The sequence below is a fragment of the Martes martes genome (assembly GCF_963455335.1).
Source record: "Martes martes genome assembly, contig: scaffold_99, whole genome shotgun sequence".
Lineage (NCBI taxonomy): Eukaryota > Metazoa > Chordata > Mammalia > Carnivora > Mustelidae > Martes > Martes martes.
Window position 1 is genome coordinate 116,732 of NW_027666613.1, and position 26,937 is coordinate 143,668.

General features: G+C 40.8%; 1 protein-coding gene across 1 annotated transcript in view; it reads left to right on the plus strand.

The window, feature by feature from the left end:
• The window catches only part of LOC308337897 (spermatogenesis-associated protein 31D4-like), a gene marked incomplete at both ends in the record, with an annotated part of 30,920 nt that extends 5,955 nt beyond the window's left edge, over positions 1-24,965 (plus strand). Inside the window, 5 exon segments of the mRNA XM_080831441.1 lie at positions 2,989-3,049; positions 3,295-5,927; positions 6,846-6,892; positions 6,896-7,480; positions 24,855-24,965. Of these exon segments, the coding sequence (XP_080687567.1) occupies positions 2,989-3,049; positions 3,295-5,927; positions 6,846-6,892; positions 6,896-7,480; positions 24,855-24,965 (3,437 nt within the window).
• Positions 24,966-26,937: the final 1,972 nt, after the last annotated feature.

The window sequence follows — 26,937 nt, forward strand, 5'->3', positions numbered from 1 at the left end:
CCCCTTTTCATGGCAAGGCACTCCTAGGAAAGGATATGCACTGCCCACAAGGGCAATCAGGTAAGGCTCTTCAAGCTACATTCTGCAGTAAGGCTGTGACACTCCTGGGTCCCACCCTGCCACCAGAGGGGATCAGTAGCTTACTTAGCACCCTGTAACCTATCCTGGCCTTTGGGGAGCTTATGAACTGTATGTTTGTGCTCCTCCCCAAATTCATGTGTTGAAACCCTAATCCTAATGTGATGGTATTAGGAGATGGGGACTTTGGGAGATTATTAGGTCATGAGGGTGGGGCCCTCATGAATGAGTTTAGTATCCTTCGAAAAGAGACCCCAGAGACCTCTCGCCCACTTTTTCTGCCACATCAGGTTGTAGGGAGAAGAAGCACCTGCCTGTGAACCAGGAGGAAGGTCTCAACAGACACTGAATCTGCTGTGCCTCGATCTTGGAATTCCCATCCTCCAGAACTATGAAAAATATATGTGTGTCATTTAAGCCACCCGGTCTATGGCATTTCTTACAGGGCTTCAACTCACTGAGAAGGGATTTGTACACCTATTAGGGTATTGAGGTGCAGAACACAGTATTTTAGGTAGAGTAAAAACAACTGGGGTCAATATTTTATGAACGAATGAAATAAAAGGAGAAAACGCTTTATTCTTCAATATGAAATATACTGGACTGTTTTGTCAAACAGGGTGTGTGTGTGTGTGTCTGTGTGTGTCTGTGTGTGTGTGTGTGTGTGTGTGTGTGTGTGTGTTAGCTTGCCCCCAAACTTTTATATAGTTTAACTTCACTAACTTGAGGAATACGAGTGCTACAGAGTTACCCCCAAGACCATTTGAAGGTTTAATTATTTACTTTTGTTTTCTATTGATTTTCGTTTGGGGATTATTGAATAACGCATTATTGATTTTAATTGAGTCAGCCTCTCTGACTAAAGATACTAAAGGCTGAATAAAAGAAAAACTGAAATGTGCTGGGCAACATGTAAAAAACGAAGTGTGAAAGAACTTTACGGTCTCTATCTGGGTTCATATAAGGCAAACATTTCCTTTTAAAGGTTTTATTTATTTGACAGGGAGCACACAAGCAGGGGAGCTGCAGGCAGACAGAGTGGGGGAAGCAGGCTCCCCACGGAGCAAGGAGCCAGGTGTGGAGCTTGATCCCAGGACCCTGAGATCCTGACCTGAGCTGAGGGCAGTCACTTAACTGACTGAGCCATCCAGGTGTCCCAGGCAAACACATTGCATATGAAAGATGTATCTGAGGACCTATATGATCCTGAGTGTAAAGATCAGGGTACAAGCAGAAATTCCAGGTAGCCTTGCAGACATTCAAGGCATGGACCTCGTAAGACCCAAGTCAAGGTCTCAAACATTAAAGGGGCACCCAGGTAATACATGCATTATACATGGAACAAACAGAAAATTTCATAAATTCCATAAGCGATGTAAAGGCGTGGGAAAATAGGATGGCAAACCTGAAGGACCTAGGAGGGGTGGAGGGGTCTTTTGAGCTAGTGAGTGGGGGAGGGGCTGTGGACACACCTTGTTCAATTGTCACCTCCCCCACCCTCAGAAACTCTTTGTGACAGTGCTCTGTGATGTAAGCCTGCGGAGGATATATATTCAGCGTGTGCACAGTATGGGCTGTCTTGCGATTCAGACAATGGAGTTCAAACACTGGAGTGTTCTCTCATTTCTGAATAGCGATACTAAACCATGTCTGAGCTTTGGCTCAACATGCATGGAGACTGACCCCAACTTCACCTTCCTGTGTGGGTTGGGATTGCTCCTTCTGTTCCTGTGCTACCTGGTGCGGATTCCATTTCCAACTTGGAAAACCAAAACCTCCCAAAACGTAAGAAATACTTGGGGGGCGGGGGAGCTCAACATAGATTATTACAGTTATTTTGAGAGTATGGGGTCTGTGTAAAAGGACCACGTTTCCCAGCACTTGATCATGAGTCCCTTTCCCAGGTCGAGCATCACTCGATCAATCCTTCCTTCATGCTGGGCTATAAGGAGAACAGTGCTGAGCCTCTGAGAAGAGCTTGGGGTCTGAGCTATGACCTAGGATACAGGGTCCTGCCTAAGGGAGCACAGACGTGACTGTCAGGCTTCATTTTCTATGTCCTCATTGAACAAAGGACTTCGGACTGAGAATACCAAGTGTGGACCTCCCAGACAAAGTAGTAAATATTGAAAATATTTTATCACCTTAAAAACTGAAAAAAGCAAGGAACACAAAGTTCTGTTAATTAAAGCCCTAGTCTTCTTGGATAAAGAATGTCTCCACTTCTGAGAGAGGAGTAAGACATAGGTTCCAGCCTCCCTCATTCGTTTTATTTTTGTTCTAGCATCAGGGCAGAGCCAAGAAGAGAAGGAAAGGTGGGACTCTGGAAGGTAAGGTTCTGCCTATTCCAGCTGAGCTCTCCAAGACTGATCTTTGCTGTCCTCTCCATGAGGGCCCAGGCCATGATCTCTGAGGATGCGAGCCAGTAGGTACAGTCCCTCTCAGAAAACAGAGGCCTCAGAGGAGAGGCTCATGGAAATGCAGCCAGAGTGCAAAACCCTTCTCAGATGCCCTGCTCTGACCACTACTGAGCATGAAGCAGTGATGGGTCTGGACCACGAGTGCTGCCCGATAGCTGGCCGTGTGTGATGTCAAGAGTCAGATCTTCTGTCTCCTGACTTTGCGAAAGCTCTGTGACATCACGGATACTCAGGAGTCTTCCCTGAGGTAACCACTGACCTCTCTGCTTCACAGAGGTGGTCTGATCATCACGTGGGATAATTTACATGAAAATACTTTATACATGAAGCAAGATTACTAACCAGCTTCACATCATTGGCCATCTGCCCTCACCTATTGATTATCAGGGCTTTCAGAGTCCCACAGCCCAAGGCTGTCCCATGAGAGGACTCCTGTATTATTGCCTATGTTTCTACTTTCACTACATAACCCATTCTCTTGGTTTCCCAGATGACAGATGGCACCGAAGAGAAGTGGAGGAGACCCGGAAGCTGATCTCTGTTTTAAGGAGGTGACCAGTCTCTCCCCTTCTATCCTGATGCCTCTTGGAGCACCTTTTATGCAATTGCAGGATTCACTGCAGTCTGTCATAGCCATGGGAGGGGGTTGCCATAGGAACAGAGAGTGGGGTGAAGGCTACTGAGTACTCTGTGAAGTCATAAAGGTGGGGCACTGTGAAGGGACAGCAGGCTTCAGGTGGCCCCTCCCTTGTCAGTCCTGCTTGTCCTCCTCCCCTGGTTTTGGTCCTGGCTGCAGCTTTGTACCTCCTGTCTCCTGCAGCCCCCTCGGCCGGCATCATGATACCACCCACTTTCGCCAACTGTTATGTCCAGACCCCTCCTGTGAGGTGTGTAATAGCACAACGACTGAGATCAATCAGCTGCTGTTCCTGCAGGCCCTGGAAGATTCGACTCCCTTGGCTTCCCCAGCTCCTGTGACTACTTCATCATTCACTCTCTCCCCTGACTTCTCAGCAGTCCCTCCAGGAGACCTAATACCAGCTCCTCTACCTAAGCCATCCCCACCACCTGCCTCCATCTTCTCACCTAACCCAGTGATCCCTGTGGCAGACTTTTTTCCACCCTCGCCACTGGGTGATTCTTTGCCACCAAAGCCTTTGCCTCCCTTGGATTCCAAATTCCCAAGGGACCGTTTCCCACCCCAGCCCCTTGCCTTTCCTCCCGTCCAACCACATCATGCCCACACAGCAGACCATAGTGTCCACACAGGGACAGTGCCTCTAAGGACCACGTTCTCTCTGGACCCTCCCCTTTCCCAAGATGTCAGCCCCTTCCCGGAGTGGTCTCAGAGGGTGAATCCCACGGAGACCTTTGCTCGTCATCACGCACCACCAACCCGGTCTGCTTCACCACCGCCAGACTGCAATTTAACTGTGCCTCCATCTAAACCGATCTCAATCTCAAGAAAGCCTATTCCCCAGAGCTCACCCCCAGATAGGTCTGGTGGGTTGTCTACTTATGTCCCAACAATCCTAGGCATTGACCCCTCCAGCTTGTCAATTTTAGACCTCCCTTGGTGGCAAACTCATGCCAAAGACTTCTTCCCTTCAAACCTGGCTCCACGTGATTTCCTTCAAGAGGTTCTGGCCCTCCATTCTTCAGAGGCTTCTTCCAGGGGAGACCCTGCAGCCAACCTTGTAGAGCCTGGTAACCTCTCACTTCTCAGCCCTGATGCCCTGGCACTTCTAGAGAAAAAAACGCAAAAGAGGAGTGACTTCCTCTTGTGGAAGGAAACAAAGGGTTCTTTTGCCAAACAAGCAATTGTTGATAGGCATGGTTTGGCATCCTCCCTCCCTTTCTGGAGCAGCAAAGACCAATCAAAGGAGCTGCATATGCATCAGCAGCGCCCATATCCTACAACCTTGGAGGAGGGCCATTTACAGCAAACCCCCATCCAGCTCTTCTGGGGTCTGCAAACTCCACATAGTGAGTCCTTCTTCCCTGCTGCTGAGGCCTCAGATCACATCTCGAATGCCTCCCCAGAGCAGGAATCCCCAGTAGTTCCCCATCCACTTCCTCCCTCCTTGCCTGAGAACCCGCCTCAACTCCTGCCTCAAACCCAGCCCCTCCCTAGCCCTCGTGTCCAGCCCCAGGCCCGCCTTCAATCCCCACTCCCAATCCTGCCATCTGGTCCTCTACCCGACATCAAGATCTGTGGAGTGTCTTTTCACAGACCTCGGAATGAATTGGAGAATCTCACGCCAAAAGAAATGCAACACCTGGAATGGAACGTGTTGCAGAAGGTACAGAAACGTGTGTGGGGTTTACCTACTGTAGTCCAAAGATCCCAGGAGGACTCCTGTCCTTCAGCTCCTAAGCCTTCTCTCAGCCACAAGGCCACCAAGGCCCATGTTGTAATCTCTGTCCCTGCTGGACAGTTTCCTCTGAATGAAGAGCTTCGGAGAAAACTAGAGAGTCACCTTCGAAAGAGGCTCATCCAGCACCGGTGGGGCATTCCCCGCAGGATCTATGAGTCTCTCGCCCTGATGAGCCGTCCGAGTACTCTTTCACAGCTACCTGAGTCGCAGCGCTTTCGTGGACGCTCATGGATCCCTAAGAATCTGAGCAAATTGAATGACACTGAAAGCGTCAGTGACGACGACTCAGAAATGCTTCAGCTAGAGGACGGTGAGCTGGAGAAGGACAATGACAACCTGAACAAGGGTCAGGGACACAGCCCAGAGAATGGCCCAAAAGATGTTCTGTTGAGTCACCTAGAGAGCTCTTCAGATAACGATATGGGGCATGATTCGGAGAAAGAACTTAGGAGCCCATCAGAGAACAACTCCGCGGTGTCTGTGGACACTACAGGTCAGAGACCACTGGAAAATGTCCTGAAGATACATTTGCACAAAAAGTCTGAGGAAATCAGTGAGGGTCAGCTCCCTGGGACTGTGCATAATTCATGGCATACAATGAAGCAGACCTCACTTCCTTATGAGAAATCCCAGGCTGAAATAAAACAAAGACGATTGCCACCATCAGAGATTGAGGACTACTCCCTGAATACCTGCCAGGAGCTTCCCTTTGTTGAGCCTCGTGTACAACAGATGCTGGAAGCCCATATTAAAAGGTTTCGTTGGAGGATGCTATGGGGCCTTCCCCCCAGGGTCCTTGAATCCATAGAGATCTTTAAATCAAGAAAGGCCACATCCCCTTGTAGCCCCTCCTGCTCAACCAAATGGATTCCTGCGGCAAATTCGAAACCTGGGGGCGTCAACTCCCTTAGAGGAAGCTTGAAATCTCTCCACGGAGACAAAGCAGGAACGGCAAATTCAGCCCCCATTCTGGATCATCCTCGCCCTGCCACCTCAACTGTGGGCAAGGAAGAGCAGAGAATTCCGAGGCAATCATCCTCTAATATCAACCGTCAGCTTGTCGAGGATGTCCCCAAAACTAAGCATGGCAGACAGACTCTTAAACCTGTCAAACATCTCACTATAGCCAACAGATGACCCCCAAAGCTGCCGGCAAGGCAATGAGCCAAAGGATAAGAGGGAAAATTCCAACGAGAGCAGACGAGGGCAACAAGGCATAACGAAGAAGAATCCAGAACCTGTTGTGTCCACATAGTCCAGAGAGAGATTCAGGACCAAGGAATTTCATACACATCAATCACAACGTAGCATCTTGACAACCAACAAGCCAGTTAGCTCCCGAATTATAAAGGGGAATGAGCATCAAGTCAAAACCACCATCCCACCAAACATACCAGTTCCACAAGATCCTAAATCATTGAATCTCAAAGAACAACTCTTGCATGAGTTAAAGCTTACGCTGGAAGACAGGGAGCTTAGCCAGGCCCAAGCCCAATACACTGGCCTGCCCCCTGCCTCAGATCATTTGACTTATAAGGCCTCACTGACCTCATGCCCAGGGTGTCTCCCGAGGGGTCGCGAGAGCTTCCCAGGTGCTGTGTGTCCATCCAGAGGACATAGAAATTACTTTGGAACAACAGCAGGAGCCCTGGGTCCCTAAGCATGTCATAAGGAAGTGCCAGAATAAGAATCCCCCACTTGCTGCAGAGACCATGAGGCCTCGGGGCTCCAAGGCACAAGAGCATGGTGGAAGAGATGCAGGACTGGGAACATCCCAACCAAGAACAGACAGGTTTCCTACTAAAGATGTGGCATTGAGGAAGAGGTTCCCTACTCAGGATGCAGTATTGGAAGTAAAGCTGGGAAGCCAGCCTTCCCAGAACCTATCACAGAAGGGTCAGCTGTCTCCTGAAAGCCTTTCACAGCAGGGTCAGCCTCCTCTTGAAAGTCTTTCAGTAAACAAATGAAGGATTTTTTTTGCAATGGCTTACTCCTGGGATAAAATGCAAAAGGCAATAAAACTCTCAGGAGAAGCCCAGTCCCCTATCATCTATGGAAAGCAGAGGCCTACTTAACAGTAGAGCTGCCTTTACCGGGACGCCTGAAGCTCAGAAAATCATGACAGCTGTTGGGAAGGTCCAAGAGGAGAGAATGGGGCATCGGCGTGCAATAGACAACACCTGCCCTCAGCAGCCCATTCCCTGCCCTACCAAGTTTGGGAAAACTCAGCAGAAAGCACAAGTGCAGGCCCAGGCACAGCCTGTCCCAGGGTGTCCTTTAAACTACAGTGTTCCTGCCCATAAGGAGACAAATACCAGGTCCTGCCAGCAAGAAGCTGTCTTTGCTGGCCAAGGCCTTCCTGGAAGGGACAGACAGCTCAGAAACAAGGACAGACAGCCCCAGAAAGTTGTGGCATTTAAGGACCAGATACCACATCAGAAGTATCCCCTCTCCATGCCCCTCAGGGAGACTGCGCCCCACCCAAAGGCCACCTGTGGGCATCAGGCTGCCCAGTGGCCTCTGGCCACTCTCGAGACTCCTGAAGGCACTGTGTGCAAAGATGTGTCTCTACTATTTAGACAGAAAACTTCTCCAGAATTTCCAGTGAGAGGGTTTTGGGGGGCATTTCCTACCCCAAAAGAATCCCTTGTGAGTAATAAATATTTCTCTAATAACGTGATGTCTGTTCTGTGTACTGTCTTGGGAGCATGGGTTTTGGGTTAATCAGTTCAGCTGTCATGGATTGCTTCCTTCGGCTTCTAAAAGGTGACCAATCTCCAGGACCTCTTGGGAAATATGTATCACGTACCCCCAATAGCCCCCTTTTTTGTTGTGTTCTTAAATGTTTCATTTTACAAGGACCACTACTTATAAAATGAATAGTCCTTTGATATTTTGCTTTTCTTTACTCACCGTAATCCTTCAGTTTCAGAAAAAATGATCTAAGCCAGTAAAAAACAAACAAAAAACAAAAAAAACCAGCCTTTTCTGAAAAGTATAAACAGTTAAGTTCACTTAAAATTTTCTGTCATATATTCTTGTTTTTCCTGATATGTAATCCCAACACTTTCTTTAAACAAATAAAAACTCAGACATTTATATTATAATGCTCTCAACTTTAGCATAATCCAGAAACAGACTTTTTGAACTTTAGAACCGCAGTGATTGACAGCTATTTATAGGCTATGGGAATAGCCACATGAGAAGGTATTCTTAGTTACTTATCCCCTATAGAGGCCCATACATATTACCTAGTAGTGGCTCTGAGTGCCAGGCGCCAGCCATGCCAGGGAGATCACGTCCGCTGCAGGTCAGTCACCTGGAGTGGAAATCACTGAGCATTACTACTTTTGAGGTTAAGCAGACTAGCAGGAAATGCAAGTCCTGACTTGACAGATTGTAATGATTTCAGGGACAGGTTAGTTAGATAAAAGAGTATACTAGAGTCACTATCCTCCTCAAGATCCTTTGGGTGCTACATTTAATAGAGTGACTTAGCCAACTGGATTTCTCAGGACACACACCTTCTGCTTTCTTGTCTTTGGGCTTTTGTTCATGTCATCTTATTGTCTATTCCCGGAGACCAATGATTCCTTGTCTTCTTTAAGACCTGTGAAGCCAGGTCTGTGGTATCTTTCTCTCCCAAAAGTCCACAGCAGTGATCAGTTTAACTCAGAGTTTGAAAATTTAGCCATATACAGAGGCCAGGATCACAATGAATGAGCTGGACTGAGTGTAACAAGCTAGAGCCTTACAAGGAGTCTCAATGTTGCACAATTGTTTCTGAAATAGACCTGCCTCCTTTTGGACCCACTCAGGTTCTAGAAGGAATGTGGGCCCTATGTCTCTATGAGTTCTGATTTTTAAAAGAATTTTGCAATGTCCAGTGAAAATCTCTAATTTGTAAGTTCCGGCCCTCATAAATTTAAATTATCAAATATGTGCATTTCACACCCTCGGCCCAAGGGCAATCAAACTGAAACCTCTTTTTAACCATTCATTTGATGAGTTCATGAGTATATGACACTTCCAGTATTTTACATTCACTATGTGAGCATCATAGACTTTTATTTACATAGGTCATAGTTTTATAATACTCATTTTACTTCTTTATCAAATAGAGCAGGCTCCTTTTATATTGAGACTGTATCATGTCCATTTTTACTTTAGAACCAATAAGGTGATTTACACATAAAAGCGTTAGTAGGTGTTAATTTGGTTGATAGGCTAAATTTTTTTTAGTGAAACAAATTTTTATAGAAACAAATTTTTATAGAAAATTTTTTTAGTGAAACAGATTTTTACTCCTTTATTTTATATAAAGGAGTAAAATTGAAATTGAAGAGCAGAAATTTTTCAATAAAAGTATACTTAAGGAATATTATTCAGCCATAAAAAGAATGAAATCTTGTCATTTGCAACAATCTGGATGGAGCTAGACAGTATTATGATAAGCAAAATAAGTCAGAGAAAGAAAAATACCATATGATTGTGCTCATATGTGGAATTTTAAGAAACAAAACAAATGAGCAAAGAAAAAAAAGAGAGACAAACCAAGAAACAGCCTCTTAACTATAGAGGACAAATCGATAGTTGTCAGAAAAGAGATGGGTGGGGGGATGGGAGAAATAGGGGATGAGGACTGAAGAGTACACTTAGGATGAAAATAATAAAATAAAATAGAAAAAATTAAAAATAAATTCAGATGCAAATACTTTTATAAGGATGACATTAATGATATAACATAGCATTACAGGTTACTGAAAATGTATAGTTGCTCATAAAATTTTAGATTTTAATAATACAGATTTTATTTATGTCTATATTAATGTAACTACATTAGATTTACATGATTTACAGATGAAAGAGACACAGTAGCCTCATGGAAGGCAAAGGTGAGAATGTGAATAATTTTCTTACCTAGTTAAGAATTTCTCAGGAACTTGGACAAAATGGGAAGAGCAAAAGTGTGGAAAACAGAGAAGACCTAACCCATCTGCTAGGCAATTATTTCAATGGAGCAAATCTAGAAAGTTTTTAAAGTAACTGTTGCTTGATAAACACATGTTTAACACAATTTATTTAGCTTTAAATCTTTAACAATTACCATCTCACTAAAGATCATTTGCTTAACTTTTCAGCAGTTAATTACTCATAGAACTTGGTTTTCAGCAAAGTAATGCAAAAGACAGAAAGGTGAATACCCTACAAATGCATACAGACAATTTAATCGGCTTCATATAACCAGAATCTAGGGATCTGATTATTTTTTAAGTAAAGTTAAGAGGATTCTTGCTGAAAGATTTAGTCATTGCTTGGTCATTGTTCCCAAAAGTTTTCTTATCCAATTGGACATTTCTCCAGAAACAAACAAAAAAAAGTAGTTCTGACTTTTTGAGTGGGCACAGGATACTGGGTAAAATAACTTTTGGGGACAATATTAAATAGTCTGTCCTGCTTAGGCTTAATAATAAACAAGGTATTAATCAGAAAAAAGATATGTCTTAAGAGAAACATTAGCCCAGAAGAAGCAGTTATAAGGGTCAGATGAGTTGGGGGATCTGAGACTTTTCAGAGAGATTTTTGCAAATTGCAGAGAACTACATAGATGTTAAATGTGTTATTGTGAAAAAAAATACACAAAAACCTTTGTACTTTGTTAACAACATAAACAGTGGCAATTTTATTTGTTCATCTGCTAATGGTTGATAATTACATCTATGTCTGGTCTATAGTTGGTAGTTTGACACACACAAAAAGAAATATCTGAGTAAAGTCATTTTCATTTCTTTAGGATTTCTTCCCTGTGTATTAGTTTCCTTTCAAAACAGTCCTGTGTTTTGGATTAGAGGAAGCCCCTACGTTTAAGTAGGACAAACAGAAATAATCTGAGAAGAGATAAACTAAGAAATTTCAAGGCAGGGCTTTTTACTTCTCTTTGTTTACTCTGGTAGGATAGCTCCCTTGAGACAAAAGTTTTCAAGCAAAAGCTTGTTTCAAATGGGTAACTTTTTAAGAGAAAGAAATAATTAAAGCTGTTTGAATGAAGTCAAAGTTTCATACTATCATAAAGATGGGGAAAATACAGAAAATGGGCTTTTTCTTTATATCTTCACTGGGAACTTTTATATACACACATTTGAAAAAAAGAAAAGTGGGGGGGAAATGTTATTACATTTATCTCAAGAAGCAAGAATGCTTCCTGACCTGCCTGAGATGTCAAACAGGGAGTTCTGCTTGCAGTGAGAGGTAGGTTATTTATAAGATTACTTTCCAGTACACATCACATTACATTTTAGAGGACACCATTATGCACTAATTTTTTCCCTTTCTCCCCAACAAGGGACTTTCTTATGTCTGAAAGGGGCACACATAGAGTGCCCTGAGATTAACTCAAGCCTCCCCTTTCACACCCTTACTTAGGTACCAAATGATGGGCTTGCCTCTGCCCTTGGCACCCAGGCAAACCAAATCCTGACTGCCATATTACAGCAAAATAGTTTCCCTCCTGATGCACAGATCCATAGGATCAGTCATCGGATTCATGGGATGTGATGGTTCATTTTATGTGGCAACTTGCCTGGGCCACAGACTGTTCAGATATTTGTTAAACATCATTCTGGACACATGTGTCAGGGTGTTCCTACTGTCCTCCCCAGTGTGGGTGGGTGCCATCCAGTCCACTGAAGGCCTGACTCGAACAAAAAGGCAGAGTAAGAGGGAATTCACTCTCCCCAACAAATTGTTTTGAACCTGGGACAGCAGTCTTCTTCAGACTCCCAACTCGGAGCTTCTACTACCAACTTTTCTGGTTCTCAGATTTTCGGACTCAGTCTGAAACTTACACCATTCCTGGTTCCCGGGTTTTGGATTCATAGAGGAGCTCTCCTATTGGCTTCTCTGAGTCTTCAGTTTGCCTCTCATTGCTAGAATGTGTGTAGGACTTCTCACATTACAAAGTGTTTTCATAAATCCCACCTAATTTGGTTTCACAGCAACAATTTTATAAAGTTTAACATAATCTTTTAAGGTTTACAAATGTTATACTCAGAACTATACCCTAAATGTAGATCTTCATACCAAAGTCTATGTTCTGTGTACCAAACAAGATTGAACAGAATAATTCATCAGAGAGAGAAAGAAGAAGAGAAATTCAGAGAAGGGCAATATTCAAAGTAAGCAAACAAATGAACAAACAAAACAAGCTATAAGTTTATGGAAAAGATGAAAGCTGGTAGGACTTGCATGAGTGTAGTTCAGAGGCAGGGACACACCGGAATGACGGGGACAGAAGCACGAGGTGGGATATCAGGAACCACATCCAGGTAATGTTATATCTTCCCATTAGGGAGGAACATAAGGTTTTACAGAACAGGGGAGATATATGTAGTAAAGTAATTAGCGAACAAATTATCTAGTGTCACAGAAATTATAATCCATGTCAGTATTGGGAACAGAGCTCTCCAAATAGCTGTAATAAAAGAAGGAATATGGAACAGAAAACCTGTAAAGTTTCTGTCAGTTCTAATATTTCAGCATTTTATACTGTATTCCATGAATAGAAAATCTTAGTAATGAATAGCCATGAAGATTTCAATAACCCCAGTAATACCTCTTTTTAAATCATCCTGAACATTAGTCTTTGTATAAAACAGCTTTGACCATATTCTCCTACTGAAAAGTCATCAGTTGACAGCAGAACAGAGTCCAGAATGGGACCTTTAGGCTCTCCTTTAGTACATTGCTTTTATGTTAAGTAAATGTTCATTGTGTTGAGCAACTATTTATAAATTATATAAGCTCTTGGATCCTAAATATACTCAATAGTAAAATAAGAAGAAAGAAAAGTTGGCATTTTTCCTATTAATGGTGTTTCCTGAATTCTTTGAGTCAAAATAGCTTGACTAAGCAGTTCAGGATACAATTAGACCAGCTCTAATATTTTCACACAAAATATGCATTCTAAGGCTCAAAAATGTCATGATCATGATGAAAAAGAGAAGCAGCCCATTTTAAAAGAGCTCAGATGAAATGCTCAGTGCGTGATCCTTTGAGGTTCTAAGTTTTGAAGCACTAAACAACAAAGACTTCAACTTATGCTTTTTTATTTAAATGAAACTCATGGGGTATTTATTGAGACCAACAGAGCAAAATTAATTTGCACCAACTATAGGATAAACCCAGAGTCCCGAGGGCAGCAACTTCTCAGCACGTCGAGTGTATATCCATATCCCAGTGATACCAGCTCAGATATCTGCAGAACAGTGTCCCGTCATTCTTCAGGAGCCATCTACCCTCTTTGAATAACCCTGGGTCACAGTCAAAGTGACCCTTCAGAATGGCAGTTTTATTCCATGGTCTCACTCTCATATAGCTCTATCTTTATTTTGTTGCTTAGTTTTACTTTCTTTTTTTCTTTTACATTTCAAACATATGCTTTTAAATCAATGTTTAATGTTGGAATGTTTTAATAAGGGTCATAAACTTTAAGACCTTCATCTCATAGGTACCATATTTACAGGGTTTCTCAAGGTCTTTTACTTTTCCATTTTCTTTGGTATCTGCTAGGATATAGTTGGCCTTCCTATTTTGCAGATTTCATAGATACAAAATAAGGAATGCATGCTGGGCTGCCCAGAGCTATGATTTTTTCCATGCTGTCAACAGAAATAACTCAAGAGAAAAACTGAATAGTCTTTTTTTCTCACATTGAAGTATAATTGACATACAGGGGTACATTAGTATCAGGTGTACAACAAAGTAATTGAACAAGTCTATACACTGTGCTATGTTCACCGCAAGTGTAACTATTGTCACCATACAACCCTATTAAAACACATTGACTATATTCCCTGTGCTGAACCTTTCATCCCATTGCTTACCTGTTCCAGAACTGGAAGCATATACCTCCCTGCATCCATTTTGCCCAGCTCCCCACCACCCTCCCCTCGGACACCCACCAGTTGTTCTCTGTATTTATGGATCCGTTTCCACTTTTTTTTTTTTTTTCTGGTTGGTTGGTTGGTTGGTTGGTTGGTTGTCTTTTTAGATTCTACTATAAGTAAGGTCATATGATACTTGTCTTTCTCTGACTTATTTCGTTTAGCATAATACTCTCTAGGTACACCCATGTTGTCATAAATGGCAGGATTTTTTTATTTTCATGGCTGAATTATATTTTACAGTTTATATATACATATATACACCACATCTTCTTTATCCATTTATCTGTCAATGGACACTTGGGTTGCTTCCCATAGCTTGACTATGAAAATAATGCTGTAATAAACATAGGTGAGCATAGATCTTTTCAAATTAGTGGTTTTGTTTTCTCTGGGTAAATACCCAGTAGTGAAATTACTGGATCATATGGTATTCCTATTTGTTAAGTTTTTCAGGAATCTCTGTAGTGTTTTCCACAGGGGCTGCAAAAGAAACTAAAATAACCTTTTACAGTTTTTTGATGTTAGGAAGCAATTATGACAAATGAACTAAAAGCATATTTTCTCAAAATAGTCTCGATTCCAAAAATTTCTACTAGACAAACACTCTCAATGTGTCATTCAAGCATGAACCTAATAGGATTTAAGCCAGTAGGAAACCTCAGGCTGGGTTAAAACTGGTTTTGAAAACTGGTTAAAACCATGTTTGCAAGCTGGGACTCATAGACCTCTAGGGGATACACAGATACTCTGTGGGAGGAATGAATACCCAGAATAGTAAAGGAATCAATTTCCAAGTCCTCCCCTTAGGCAGTCTTCCCGAAAACTCCCTATCCCCTGAAGTATCTTATGTTGAAAGCCTTCAGGCTGGGCAGGCTTCATGGGCATGTGTGATCAGTGCAGGAGCACAGGGCCTGCCCTTGGTTTAATGCTCTGCTATGATGGCCTTAAAATTCTTAATCATTGCTGCCAAAAACATTGGAGTATATGTGCCCCTTCTTTTCACTCCAAGGAATAGCACAGAGGACCATAGGGGAAGGGAGGGAAAATTGAATGGGAAGAAATCAGAGAGGGTGACAAACCATGAGAGACTCTGGACTCCGGGAACCAAACTGAGGGCAACAGAGGAAAGAGGGTTGGAGGACAGGGTATTAAGGAGGGCACATTTTGTGATGAGCACTGGGTATTATACCCAAATAATGAATCATCGAACACTACATCAAACACTAATGATGTGCTATATGTCGGCTAATTGAACATAATAAAAAATTAATTTTAAAAAATTCTTAATCATTTTTTTAAGAAGGGCCCTCCATTTCTATTTTGCTGTGGGCCCCACAAATTCTGTAGCTCAGGTTGCGTTCTGGTCTCACCCTAGCTCGGCTTTACTTCCACTCCTTTCCCCAAAAGCATTTCTTCCACGTTAGAACAGAAAGCTGTACTTTCCCCATCTTCCTAATACATTGTTCCGGTGAGGGGAGGAGTTAAAGGATGTAAAACCATCCGGCAGCAAATAAAGGACTAATTTCGAAATATTGATGAAAATCTCAGCAGGACATGCTGGTTTTCTCTGCTTTATACATATCTCCTTAGGATTAAAATTGGATGCAGAAATTTAGGATCTTGTCCTTCCTGTAAATATTCTGAATGCCTAGACTAATGAGAAGTCTTGGTCTCACTGATTTCATCCTTGGACTGCCTCCAGAGAATGCAGTGCTTTGGCGGGAGGGTCTCATATGGGCAAAGCTGAGCAAACAGTACTAAGGACTAAGGACAGCAGCAGTCAATTCCATCTAGGTCACCAGTCCTAGGCAAGCCTGTGAGCCGTTTGCATCTATCCCCACCCCACCTACTGACCCACCCACACCCAGCATTCTCAACCAGCTGTCTGAAATTCAAATTCAAAATTAAGACACTTGCCTTAAGGAGGAGGAGGACTAACACAGTTATTTAAAAAGAAAGGTAGAAGTAGACCTTTACAGACAGACGTTAACTCAAATTTAGTTGATTGGTTGATAATTGGGACTGGCTGGGAAAATTAGATTTTTTTAAAAACAAACTTTTTTTTAAGAATAGTTTTAGATTTACAGAAAAATTGAAGAGAGTTCCTATAGGATCATCATCAATTTCCTATTATAAATATTCCCTATTATTAACATCTTACATTAGTATGGTACATTTGTTATAATTAAGAACAAATATTGATACATTATTATTAACTCCTACTTGATTTAGATTTCCTTAGTCTTTAGCTGGTGTTCTTTTTCTGTTCCAGGATCTCATCCAGGTTATCACATTACATTTAGTCACAATTTCTCCTTAGACTCCTTTTGGTTGTAACAGTTTTTCGAACTTTTCTTACTTTTGGTTACCTGGGCAATTTGGTAGAATGCCCTACTATTCAGATTTGTGTGACCTTTTTTTTCCCAGTAGACTTTATTTTGTTTTATTTTATTATTTTTTTAAGATTTTTTATTTATTTATTTGACAGAGATCACAAGTAGGCTGAGGGACAGACAGAGAGAGAGGAGGAAGCAGGCTCCCCGCTGAGCAGAGAGCCCAATGCAGAACTCGATCCCAGGACGCTGGGATCATGACCTGAGTCAAAAGCAGAGGCTTTAACCCACTGAGCCACCCAGGCACCCCTAGACTTTATTTTTTAGAGCAGTTTAAGGTTCCCAGTAAAGTTGAGTGTGACTTGTGTCCCCACACATGCATAACTGGCCTCATGGTCAGCATTCTCCACCAGAAGGGCATAAGTGTTACAATTGATGAACCCACACTGACACATGGTTGGTATTCAAAGTACATCATTTCTATTAGGGTTGACTCTTGAGATTTTACGTTCTAGAAGTGTGGATGACAACAAGATATTAGAGGGACATTTTCCTTAACTGAATGAAGTATATCTGCAGTTCCAATGCTTTTTATTAAAAATCAATTATTGAGCAGAAATTAAATGCTAGACATTATTCTAAGAGTTTGAGATACATTAATAAATAATATAAATATTATTTTTAATTACCTGTGATGTTAGGTAGAGAGATAGATAAATGGGTCGATATGTAGGAAACTTTGTTCACATCAATAATTAGAAATACAAAGAGTTTGCTATGGCAATGCCACTCGATTCATTGAACCACTTCTGAGTTATATGCCAAAAAATAGCATCAGAATCTATTAATGCTTTATTTATTTTTCAAGTTTTAATTTAAATTCCAGTTAATTAACAGACAGTATAATATTAGTTTCAGGTATACACCTTAGTGATTCAACATTACATACTTTATCCAGTTGATGTTCAGTTAGATTTTTCTTCAAATTTGTTTGAAAATTGGAAGGCGCCTGGGTGGCTCAGTGGGTTAAAGCCTTTGCTCCAGCGCAGCTCATGATCCCAGGGTCCTGGGATCGAGTCCTGCATTGGGCTCTCTGCTCAGCGGGGAGCCTGCTTCCCCCTCTCTCTCTGCCTGCCTCTCTGCCTACTTGCGATCTCTGTCTGTCAAATAAATAAATAAAATCTTCAAAAATTGGAAAACACCTCACAGGTCACAGGTAATTAAAAATAATATTTCAGGGTGCCTGGGTGGCTCAGTTAAGTGACAGACTCTTTTCTATTCAGGTCATGATCTCAGGGTGGTGAGATCAAGACCCAGCCCCTCCATGCTCAGTGTGGAATCTGCTTGAGGATTCTGTCTCTCCCTGTCCCTCCCCCTGCTCATATGTGTGTGCTCACTCTCTCTCAAAATAAAATTTAAACGTTACATTTCAACTTATGTACATGTATATGTTTTTGTTATAAGAATGCAAGAAAGATCATCAGTAAAAGATTTTAAAGTTATAAAGCCATATTCATTAGGATTAAATTCTGTGAGAGAAAGTAGAATGGAAATGTAAACTCAGTTTTTAAAAAAAGATAAAAGGGAACCTGGGTGGCTCAGTGGGTTAAAGCCTCTGCCTTCGGCTCAGGTCATGATCCCGGGGTCCTGGGATCAAGGTCCGCATCGGGCTCTCTGCTCAGCGGGGAGCCTGCTTCCTCCTCTCTCTTTGCCTGCCTGCCTACTTGTGATCTCTGTCAAATAAATAAATAAAATCTTAAAAAAAAAAAAAGATAAAATATCTAACTGCTAGGGAAGAGCTATTTCATGTTTTTATAATAGACAATGATGGATATCAGCTTGCTCTTCTTTTTATATTCCACTGCATAGATCCAGAAGAGTCATTAAACACTATTTTATGGTAATATTTATAATATGCTGTACATCATATTATCTAATTTTTTATGGTTATGTTGAAAAGTTTTAGATGTTTAACATGTGAGAGGGCACAGAGTTTTTCAATAGTGTTTGGGAGGAAATCTCAGCAAATATGTGAAGCCACTACCCCGCTGGCTAGGACCTCCTCTTTGTTCTCATACAAATCTTTCCCTCCTTGGACTCTTGAATCTTGCATCATTCATCTTCCAGTATCTCTGAACGTCATCTTCCTATTTACTTACTTCTCTTCTCCATAGGATTCCTAGATCATGGGTGCAAGAGTCTCTCCTCAGCATCTCATATATTACGTTTGCCGTTAAAAGAATCTATTTGCGGGGTGCCTGGGTGGCTCAGTGGGTTAAAGTCTCTGCCTTCGGCTTGGGTCATGATCCCAGAGTCCTGGGATCGAGCCCCGCATCGGGCTTTCTGCTTGGCAGGGAGCCTGCCTCCCCCTCTCTCTGTGCCTGTCTCTCTGCCTACTTGTGATTTTTGTCTGTCAAATAAATAAATAAAATCTTAAAAAAAAAAAAAAAGAATCTATTTGCTTTCATCTTGAATTCTGACCTTGTTGTAGATGGGTCCTAAACACAATCAAAGACAGTGCCAGCCTTCGTCCTGCGTGGCAACACTCACCCACAACAGCCAGCTGAGATTGGGATCTCAACCTTGAGAAGCTGTACCTTTTCTCCCTTAAACAGAACCATTCCTTCTTCCTCATTTATTGAGAAAATTTTACCATTCTCTTAAAACACTGCTTGAAACTTTGTTTAATTTCCTTCCTCTTCTACATCCCTCCCATCATTGATTTCTGTCTTTAAAAAGTTCTGAGTATAACACCCAGTGCTCACCACACTGCACAACTGGTCAATTATTGAACACGACATCTGAAACTAATGATGTGTTAAATGTCAGCTAAATGAATTTAAAGAATAACAAAAAAATAAATTTTAAAATTTTTAAAAAAGGGAAGAACACTTTAAAAAAATTAAAGAAGCACATATAAAAAATAAAATAAATAAAAAGTTCTGAGTATTTACATTTGGCAAAAATTAATATGAACAGTGAGGGATGTGTCTTAGTAACTAAATATTACTCCTTTCTTTAGTCGATGAAAGATGGTAGGTGGCTTCATAATCAATGAGTGGTTTACACTTTTAGCAATGGTATAAAGCATGTGGATTTAGTGTTTTTGTGAATTGAAATCCCTTCTAATTATCTATTCTATAATAGAGTAAAATATTGATGAAATGGAACCCATCTCCCAAGTCTCTCAAGTCCACAAGATTATTTGTTGAAGTTCAAAGTTAAAAGACAGTGATAAATAAAGATAAATCTTATTTAGAAAATAACAAAGACTTTTTTGGAGATTATTTATTTATTTATTTATTTGTCAGAGAGAGAGAAAGAGCGAGTGAGCACAAGGAGGGAGAGCAGCAGACAGAAAGGGAGGGAGAAGCAGGCTCCCCACTGAGCAGGGACCCCCCAATGTGAGGCTCCATCCCAGGACCCTGGGATCATGACCTGAGCTTACCCAACTGAGCCACCCAGGTGTCCCATGAAGATTTCTTTTAAACCAATTTCCTATGCTTCCTTCACTATGAAGATGCACAAGGTGTTCAAAAACCAACTGTAAAAAATTTCCAATTGTTAATACGTGATTCGAAGTATCTTTAAGATACTTTGCTAAGTATATTGTATATTTGTCACTACTTTGAAATAAAAATTTCCTTGATGAATCCTGTGTTTGCCAGAAAATAAAATTACTCAGAACACATCTTCTCCCTAACCAGTAGAATTAACAATGCTTTGTTAGTTTCTTTCCAAATGTGCAGAGAATTAACCATTACATTACCAAAGTAATACCACTTAGAATTACTCAAAGGATTTTTTTTTCAAAAATATAGAGCAAAAATTAAGGTTTTTGAAATTAAGAAAGGTATATTATAAGTCAAGAAAGAATGCTGAACCAAATGTCCTTCTAAATTAAAGTTAAAGCAATATGTGTATTGCAAAATAATATGGTCACAAATCATGGCTGAACTTGGCAAGGTTAAAAATAGCTCATATTTATTATCAGACAGATACATTCAAATCCCTTGCTTTATGGCATCATTTACACTATTTTTAATATCACATAGAGAGAATCTAGACTGCTTTTGTGGGAAATTTTTTCAATCACATGTAGTAACAAAAAATAAGTCTAGTAGAGAAATGGGCTGGCAATTGGATAATTTTTACATAACTGGAATATCTATAAATCTGATATACAAACTGTATTATCATGGGTATGAAATTATGCAAGGAGTTTTTCATTTTGAAAAATCTCCTAAAAGTATTAATTTATTGAATCAGAAAACCAAGTACTTTTACTCTTTCAATCTATAAATTGACTAAATTTATATTTGTGCCTATAGTTTCTTAGATGAGGACCAATTTATTTAGGGAACATAAAAATATATCATTTACTTTATTTTAATCACATCCCTAGACTCTGTCACATAGATTTTAAGTAAAAATATTCTTCTTAGACTTTTCTACTAATAGTTCAATTGGAAACTATATCACTTAGTAAAAGGAAATAGTATATTTTTCATAAAGCAAGATAAAATTTAGTTTACTTCTTTCCAAAATGAAATACAACTTAGCTAAGAATATTCTCAATTAACTTGATAAAAAAAATCAGAAGATCAATGTTTTAGTCCATTTTTTTAAAACTTTGGCTGTGCAGTTAGAGCTAGTATTATTCTTTCAAGTCCTACAATTTCTTTTTTTTTTTTTTTAAGATTTTATTTATTTATTTGACATACAGAGATCACAAGCAGGCAGAGAGGCAGGCAGAGAGAGGAGGAAGCAGGCTCCCTGAGCAGAGAGCCCAATGCGGGGCTCGATCCCAGGATCCTGGGATCATGACCTGAGCCGAAGGCAGAGGCTTTAACCCACTGAGCCACCCAGGTGCCCCTAAAGTCCTACAATTTCTAAAATAACAAAAATTAACTGCTAACTCGCCTTCACCAAATTACTGGGAAAATTCACTGAAAACCACCTATGACATGTTGATACATGGCTTAACTGGAAAGGTAAATAAATTTCCTAATGCCAGATCAATGTTTAATTTTCTAAGAAGTTAGGTCAATTTATATAAATTGTTAACACGAAGCATCTCTGAGCTGAGTGCTATGTGACAGTTTCACTTTTTATTGGCTATATTTATTTATTTATTGTATTATCATATAATGTATTATTTGCCCCAGGGGTACAAGTCTGTGAATTGCCAGGTTTACACACTTCACAGCACTCACCATAGCACATACCCTCCCCAATGTCCATAACCCCCCACCCTCTCCCTACCCCCCTCCCCCCAGCAACCCTCTGTTTGTTTTGTGAGATTAAGAGTCTCTTATGGTTTGACTCCCTCCCGATCCAATCCCATCTTATTTCATTTATTCTTTTCCTATCCCCCGAACCCCCCACGTTGCCTCTCAACTTCTTCATATCAGGGAGATCACATGATAATTGTCTTTCTCTGATTGACTTATTTCGCTAAGCATAATACCCTCCGTATTGGCTCTTTTAATTCGTGCTGTGTTCCACGATTGTGTGCAGGTTTGGCTTTTATTTATTGTACAATGCTTTAAATCAGATCATGGTAATGTTTGAATAAAATTTATTTAATTATGCTAATTTCAATTACAAAGTTCATTTTTTTATGATAGAATATTTTACAGAAATTAGAGTGATAACCAAAAAAAAAATTATTTGGAGGAGATAGGGGTACATCAGAAGTTCCACAAAATTGAGTATAATGTTAGCATGTTAAAAATAGATATCTGTAAGAAAAGAATAGTGATGTGAAAACATTCGTACTGAACATTTTACAAGCTAAATTGAGGCTTTTTTAAGCTATGTGGATCTCATTTGGATAGTACTTGATAAATGACAGCAATAAAATATTTTATAATAGTTCTTAAAACAGGTTTCACAGAATAAAAGCAGGCAAGGGGAGAAACTATCATGTATCAGTTTTAAAGAGCTGTCATAAAACTTTTCAGAGCTCTCTGACCATGAAAATTTTGTTAGCAGTGGTGTGTTTAATAGGTCAAAAAAAATCCAAATACCTAAATAAGTCAAGCTTTATTTTATTTGTTTTTTTTTTTCTGGTACATAAGGTATACTATATGGACTCTATCCGTTATGTTAATCTTCAGTTAAAATCCTAAGAGAAATCCTTTAAAGACAGTGCACAATCTTTCTGTTTCAATAAGATCTCACGTGATGAAGACTTCCCATATCAAAGAAATATATAAGCACCTTGTGTCTAACAACAATACAAGCAAAAAACCCATAATTTTAAATATTTAGGGTTTTTTTTTAAGTAGTATGAATTAGCCCAAAGCAGCAACTACCTGATGATTAAAGAATCGCTAATCTAATTTACAAATCGGAAGAGACCTTATAAGGTGCCTTGAGCTATCACAGATTACATTTCAAAAGATGAGGTATGTTAATTTTTCATTGTAACTTAAGGCCCACTTGAATAGGAAAAAAGTCTGGTAAATCAGAACTCTGTAAAAGCAGGTTTTTATGGCAGCCCCCTCTGGGCCACAGAAATTTCATTTAATGGTGGTTTGGGTCTTGCTGGATTCAGACATTACCCTTCATCAATACCTGAAAACAAGTATATATGCTCAGTATAGGGAGATGATTTTTAACTTAGGAGTCAATGAAAAGATTACTAGAGAATAAATATACTACACATAAGTCATTAAACACTAAGTGCATACACACACACACACACACACACACACACACACACGTCCTCAGATATATTATAATCACAAAGCTCAAATAATAAGGAGTATAATCCTAGTCCTAAATCCAAATTTTTGCAACTAGGAAATTTGGTGAAATTCTTCATTTTGTATGGGGAAACAGGTTTGCATGCCTTGTCTGTCCAGAAGCTGATTCTCTGTGGTCTGTTGGTGTTTATCTATCTCCATCTGATTCGTATCTACATTAGAAGTACTTTCTTGTAACAGAGTTAAGAAACTCATACACATTTCTGTGTTTGTTCACAATTATGCAATGGTCATTAAGTCTAAGATTCTTCATCACTTTGTACTGGTAGTTCTCATTGCTATTCTTTCTATTGTGCTACTACACATATTCTTAAAATTCTGGCATTCAAGCAGGTTTGCTTCTTTCTGTACATCATTATTGGATGGGGCATGACCAGCTTAGCTGTGCAACCCTGCCCAGCATTCATTCTCTGTCTCTGTCTCTCTCTTTCTTGGTCTAAGGCTATTTGTGACCCTTTCTGCAGGACCCAAAGTGTCCTTCTAAAAGATAAAGAGGCTGGTTCTAAAACTTTAAAATGACAAATGAATATTATAACTTGATTTCATTTCTTAGAGCTTAGGTTCATCTCAGAGTGGAGCGGCTCTGGCCAAGAGTCCAGAGCGCAGAACTGTGGGGGGATCTAGAGCTAAAGCCGGGATCAGGCCGAGTGACCTTTTCTGTGGAGGCGTGATGGGATGATGGAAAACAGAACAGGACAGGAACTGGGGACACTAGGACAGAACAAAGGGTGTGGGGTGGAAAGCAAAAGGCAGGGTCTAGAGACTGCCTCTAAGGAGCTGTAGCCACCAAACCTTTCCAAAGGACACCTGCAGGTCTACTCATGGTTTAGAAAGGAGACATCGAGGGGCCTGAGCATGACTGGACACCAGCTTAATGAGAAGCATACCTGCAAAAATATGCTTCCATTGAGCCAAAGTCACTGACCCTATTCCACATCCCTTGTTGAGCTATCAAACCTCTTCCATTCTTGTACCAATATAGAAATTTCCCACGGTACCACAAACAAGTGGCTCTCCGGGGTTCTCTTTCTGGGTGTTATTTTGTGTTTGTGCTTGACCCATATCTTAGGGATTACGGTTTACAGCAGACCCATGAGGTTCAGTTGTAGTTCAGCAGAAATGAGACTTTTTGAAGATCATTATCAAGGAACAGAAACCAGGGTGGAGAAAATCTTCAAAGCATGTTTAAATTCCATGGTTTTGATAATGGGAACTTCACTACCATCCTTTGGGAATTTTTGGATTTTTATTTGGAAACACTAACATACAAATCAGAACTTACTTATTTTGCTATTTTCAAACATAGGTGAGGCCACGACATGATTTAGCAATTCTTTGACTCCTTTCTAGTCAGGAGTTCTTATCTGGGAAATGTGTTACTTTCATAAAATTCCTACCCTTCAACTTCACATTCTGTTACCCAAGAGAATAAAAACCACTAAATATTTATTTTAGTCAATGAATATTAATTGAGCAAAATATATGTCAAATCTGGGCTCGGTGTTATGATATAATGTGGGGGGATATAGTTGAATAGCAGTTATAATAAATATGGTCCAGTCCCAGTTAATTAGACAAAGGAACTTCTAATGGACTTTCTGGGAACGATGATCTCCCTTGACAGAAGGCTAGGACATTGAAAAGAGAAAGCATTTGAATCCCTTTTCTTTGTCCCTGCCTTGGTTTCTGAGGCCTGTGAGGATAAGAGAGGGCCATCTTACAACAAGCAGGGACAAGATGGAAGATGAAAGCCAATATCCTGATTATGGTGAAGCCAAAGAATGGAAAGAACATGGTTCTTTGTGAATACACCTAAGTTGCTGAACTAATGATGATACCATCTAGCTCTAAGCATCTCACAGACAAGCATTTACTATTCTTATGATCTACTCCACTGATAATTTGGTTTTCTGTTTGTTGCCTGCAGAAGTATCCTGACCAAGAAAATGTCATGGGGAAGCTTGGAAAGGACACCTACCCCACCCTTCATGGAGAACTAATATCTATGATGGAACCTGAAGATCTACTAGGAGATTGATGGAGAGGCAGTGATGAGTGTGAAGGAAGTTCTGGGCAGAGGTAGTCATGCACAGAGAAAGTCAGAGGCAGAGTAAGAATGGGGAACTTCAAGTCATTAGTGTGCCAGGAAGAAAAGGAGATGAACGGACGAGTCCAGAGAGATCATATCACTCCTCTGTTCAAATCCCTACAAGAGCTCCCCATTTTCCTCTTAATAAAAGCTAAAATCCTTAGAATGGCTTTGAAGATTTCATGGTCTGGCTCTAGACACTACTATGACCCCTATTCCTACCTTTTACTGTTTTCCTCTTGCTACAGGGGCCTAATTTCTATTCTTCAAACTTCCTTCACCTAATCCTCCCTCAGGGCCTTTGCACTTGCTGTACTCTGCACCCGAATATGTCCTCCACACATACCTACATGGCTTACTCTCTCGCATGTGCTTTCTTCAGATCTCTGCTGAAATGTCACCTTTTCAGGGACGCTATTCCTAGTCACCCTACTACATAAAATAGCAACTCCCAATAAGCTCTGCCAGCACTCCTTGTCCCCTTTATCTTTTTTTTTTTTTTTTTTTTTTTTTTTTGCTATGCCATGTGTCGCTATCTTAAATACTGTAGGTTTACATATTTACTGTCATTCTTTCCCTGTGAGAGCAGGAATTTGTCTGCTTTGTTTCACAATATATTCCTGGCACCTAGATTAACTGCTACACTGATAGATCCCTAACATGCTTTATCAGGAGGAGGCTCATAGAAAAAATATTTGTTGATGAAATGCATGAACAAATAAAGATAAGCCAAATCATCTAGGTTTTTGTGCCCCATGGTGAAGACATGTTAATTACTTTAACTTGCCTCTTTCCCCTGCATTTTCAAATGTAACCAACTCTTCATTTATCCCTTCCTTCTGTCTGGATTACAGGGAGAGGTGGGTATCAGACTAGAGGAGTTAGTGGGCCCCGAAGTAGTATTCTATGCCTGAAAAAGAGAGTTTGGGTTTTATGCTGAAGCACTTGTAGCAAGACAGTGATATTTATCAACTCACAATTTTGAGAGATGATGTTGCCTTCGGTGTAGAGAATAGATTCTGAGTGAGTAATGGAGGAAGGAAGGAGGCCCACGAGGAGGTGAGTACAGGAATACAAGTGAGGAATTATTAAGACCTTAGCTAAATAAGTGATACCTGGAGTTGAGTAGAAGATATTAGTTGAGACCCGAGCATGACAGAAACTACAAAGGATTTCACATAAGAGTCAATGAGGAGTATGAAAGAGAGGACGTAAACTTGGGGTCTGGCAGACCTAACTGGACCGTTCATCAACAAGGGCAAGTGGAGGGGCGCCTGGGTGGCTCAGTGGGTTAAAGTTGCTGCCTTCGGCTCGGGTCATGGTCCCGGCGTCCTGGGATCGAGCCCCACGTCGGGCTCTCTGCTCAGCGGGGAGCCTGCTTCCTCCCTCTCTCTCTCTGCCTGCCTCTCTGCCTACTTGTGATCTGTCTGTCAAATAAATAAATAAAATCTAAAAAAAAAAAAAGGGGGGGGCAAGTGGAAAGAGAAAGTGGAGTTCTGGAAACTGCACACAGTGGGCTCAGTTTGGGACATGCTGGGTCTGAGTTATCTGTGGAGATATGTATAGGCGGTTGGATATGTTGATCTACACCTCCCAAAGAAGGAACCACTAATGGGCATGCAGAGAAAAACAAATTGCTGAGAGGCTAATAGAGGAGTTTCATGGTGTGAATCTGGGAAGCTGGGCAAAGCACGAAACAGAAGCCAAGGAGGATGGATCCTGGAAAGATATTATTGCATTCAGTGACCCCAAGAACACTGGGGACATTTGACAGAAACATTTCTGTCTGACTGACAGACTCTAGATTCCACTTGGTTGGAGACTAGTAATAGTAATAGTAATAGTTAATACGGTTTGCATATTTACTGAGTGGCAAGGCTTTCCTCCATGTTCTTTGAGTGCAAATGCCTTTAATCCTCAC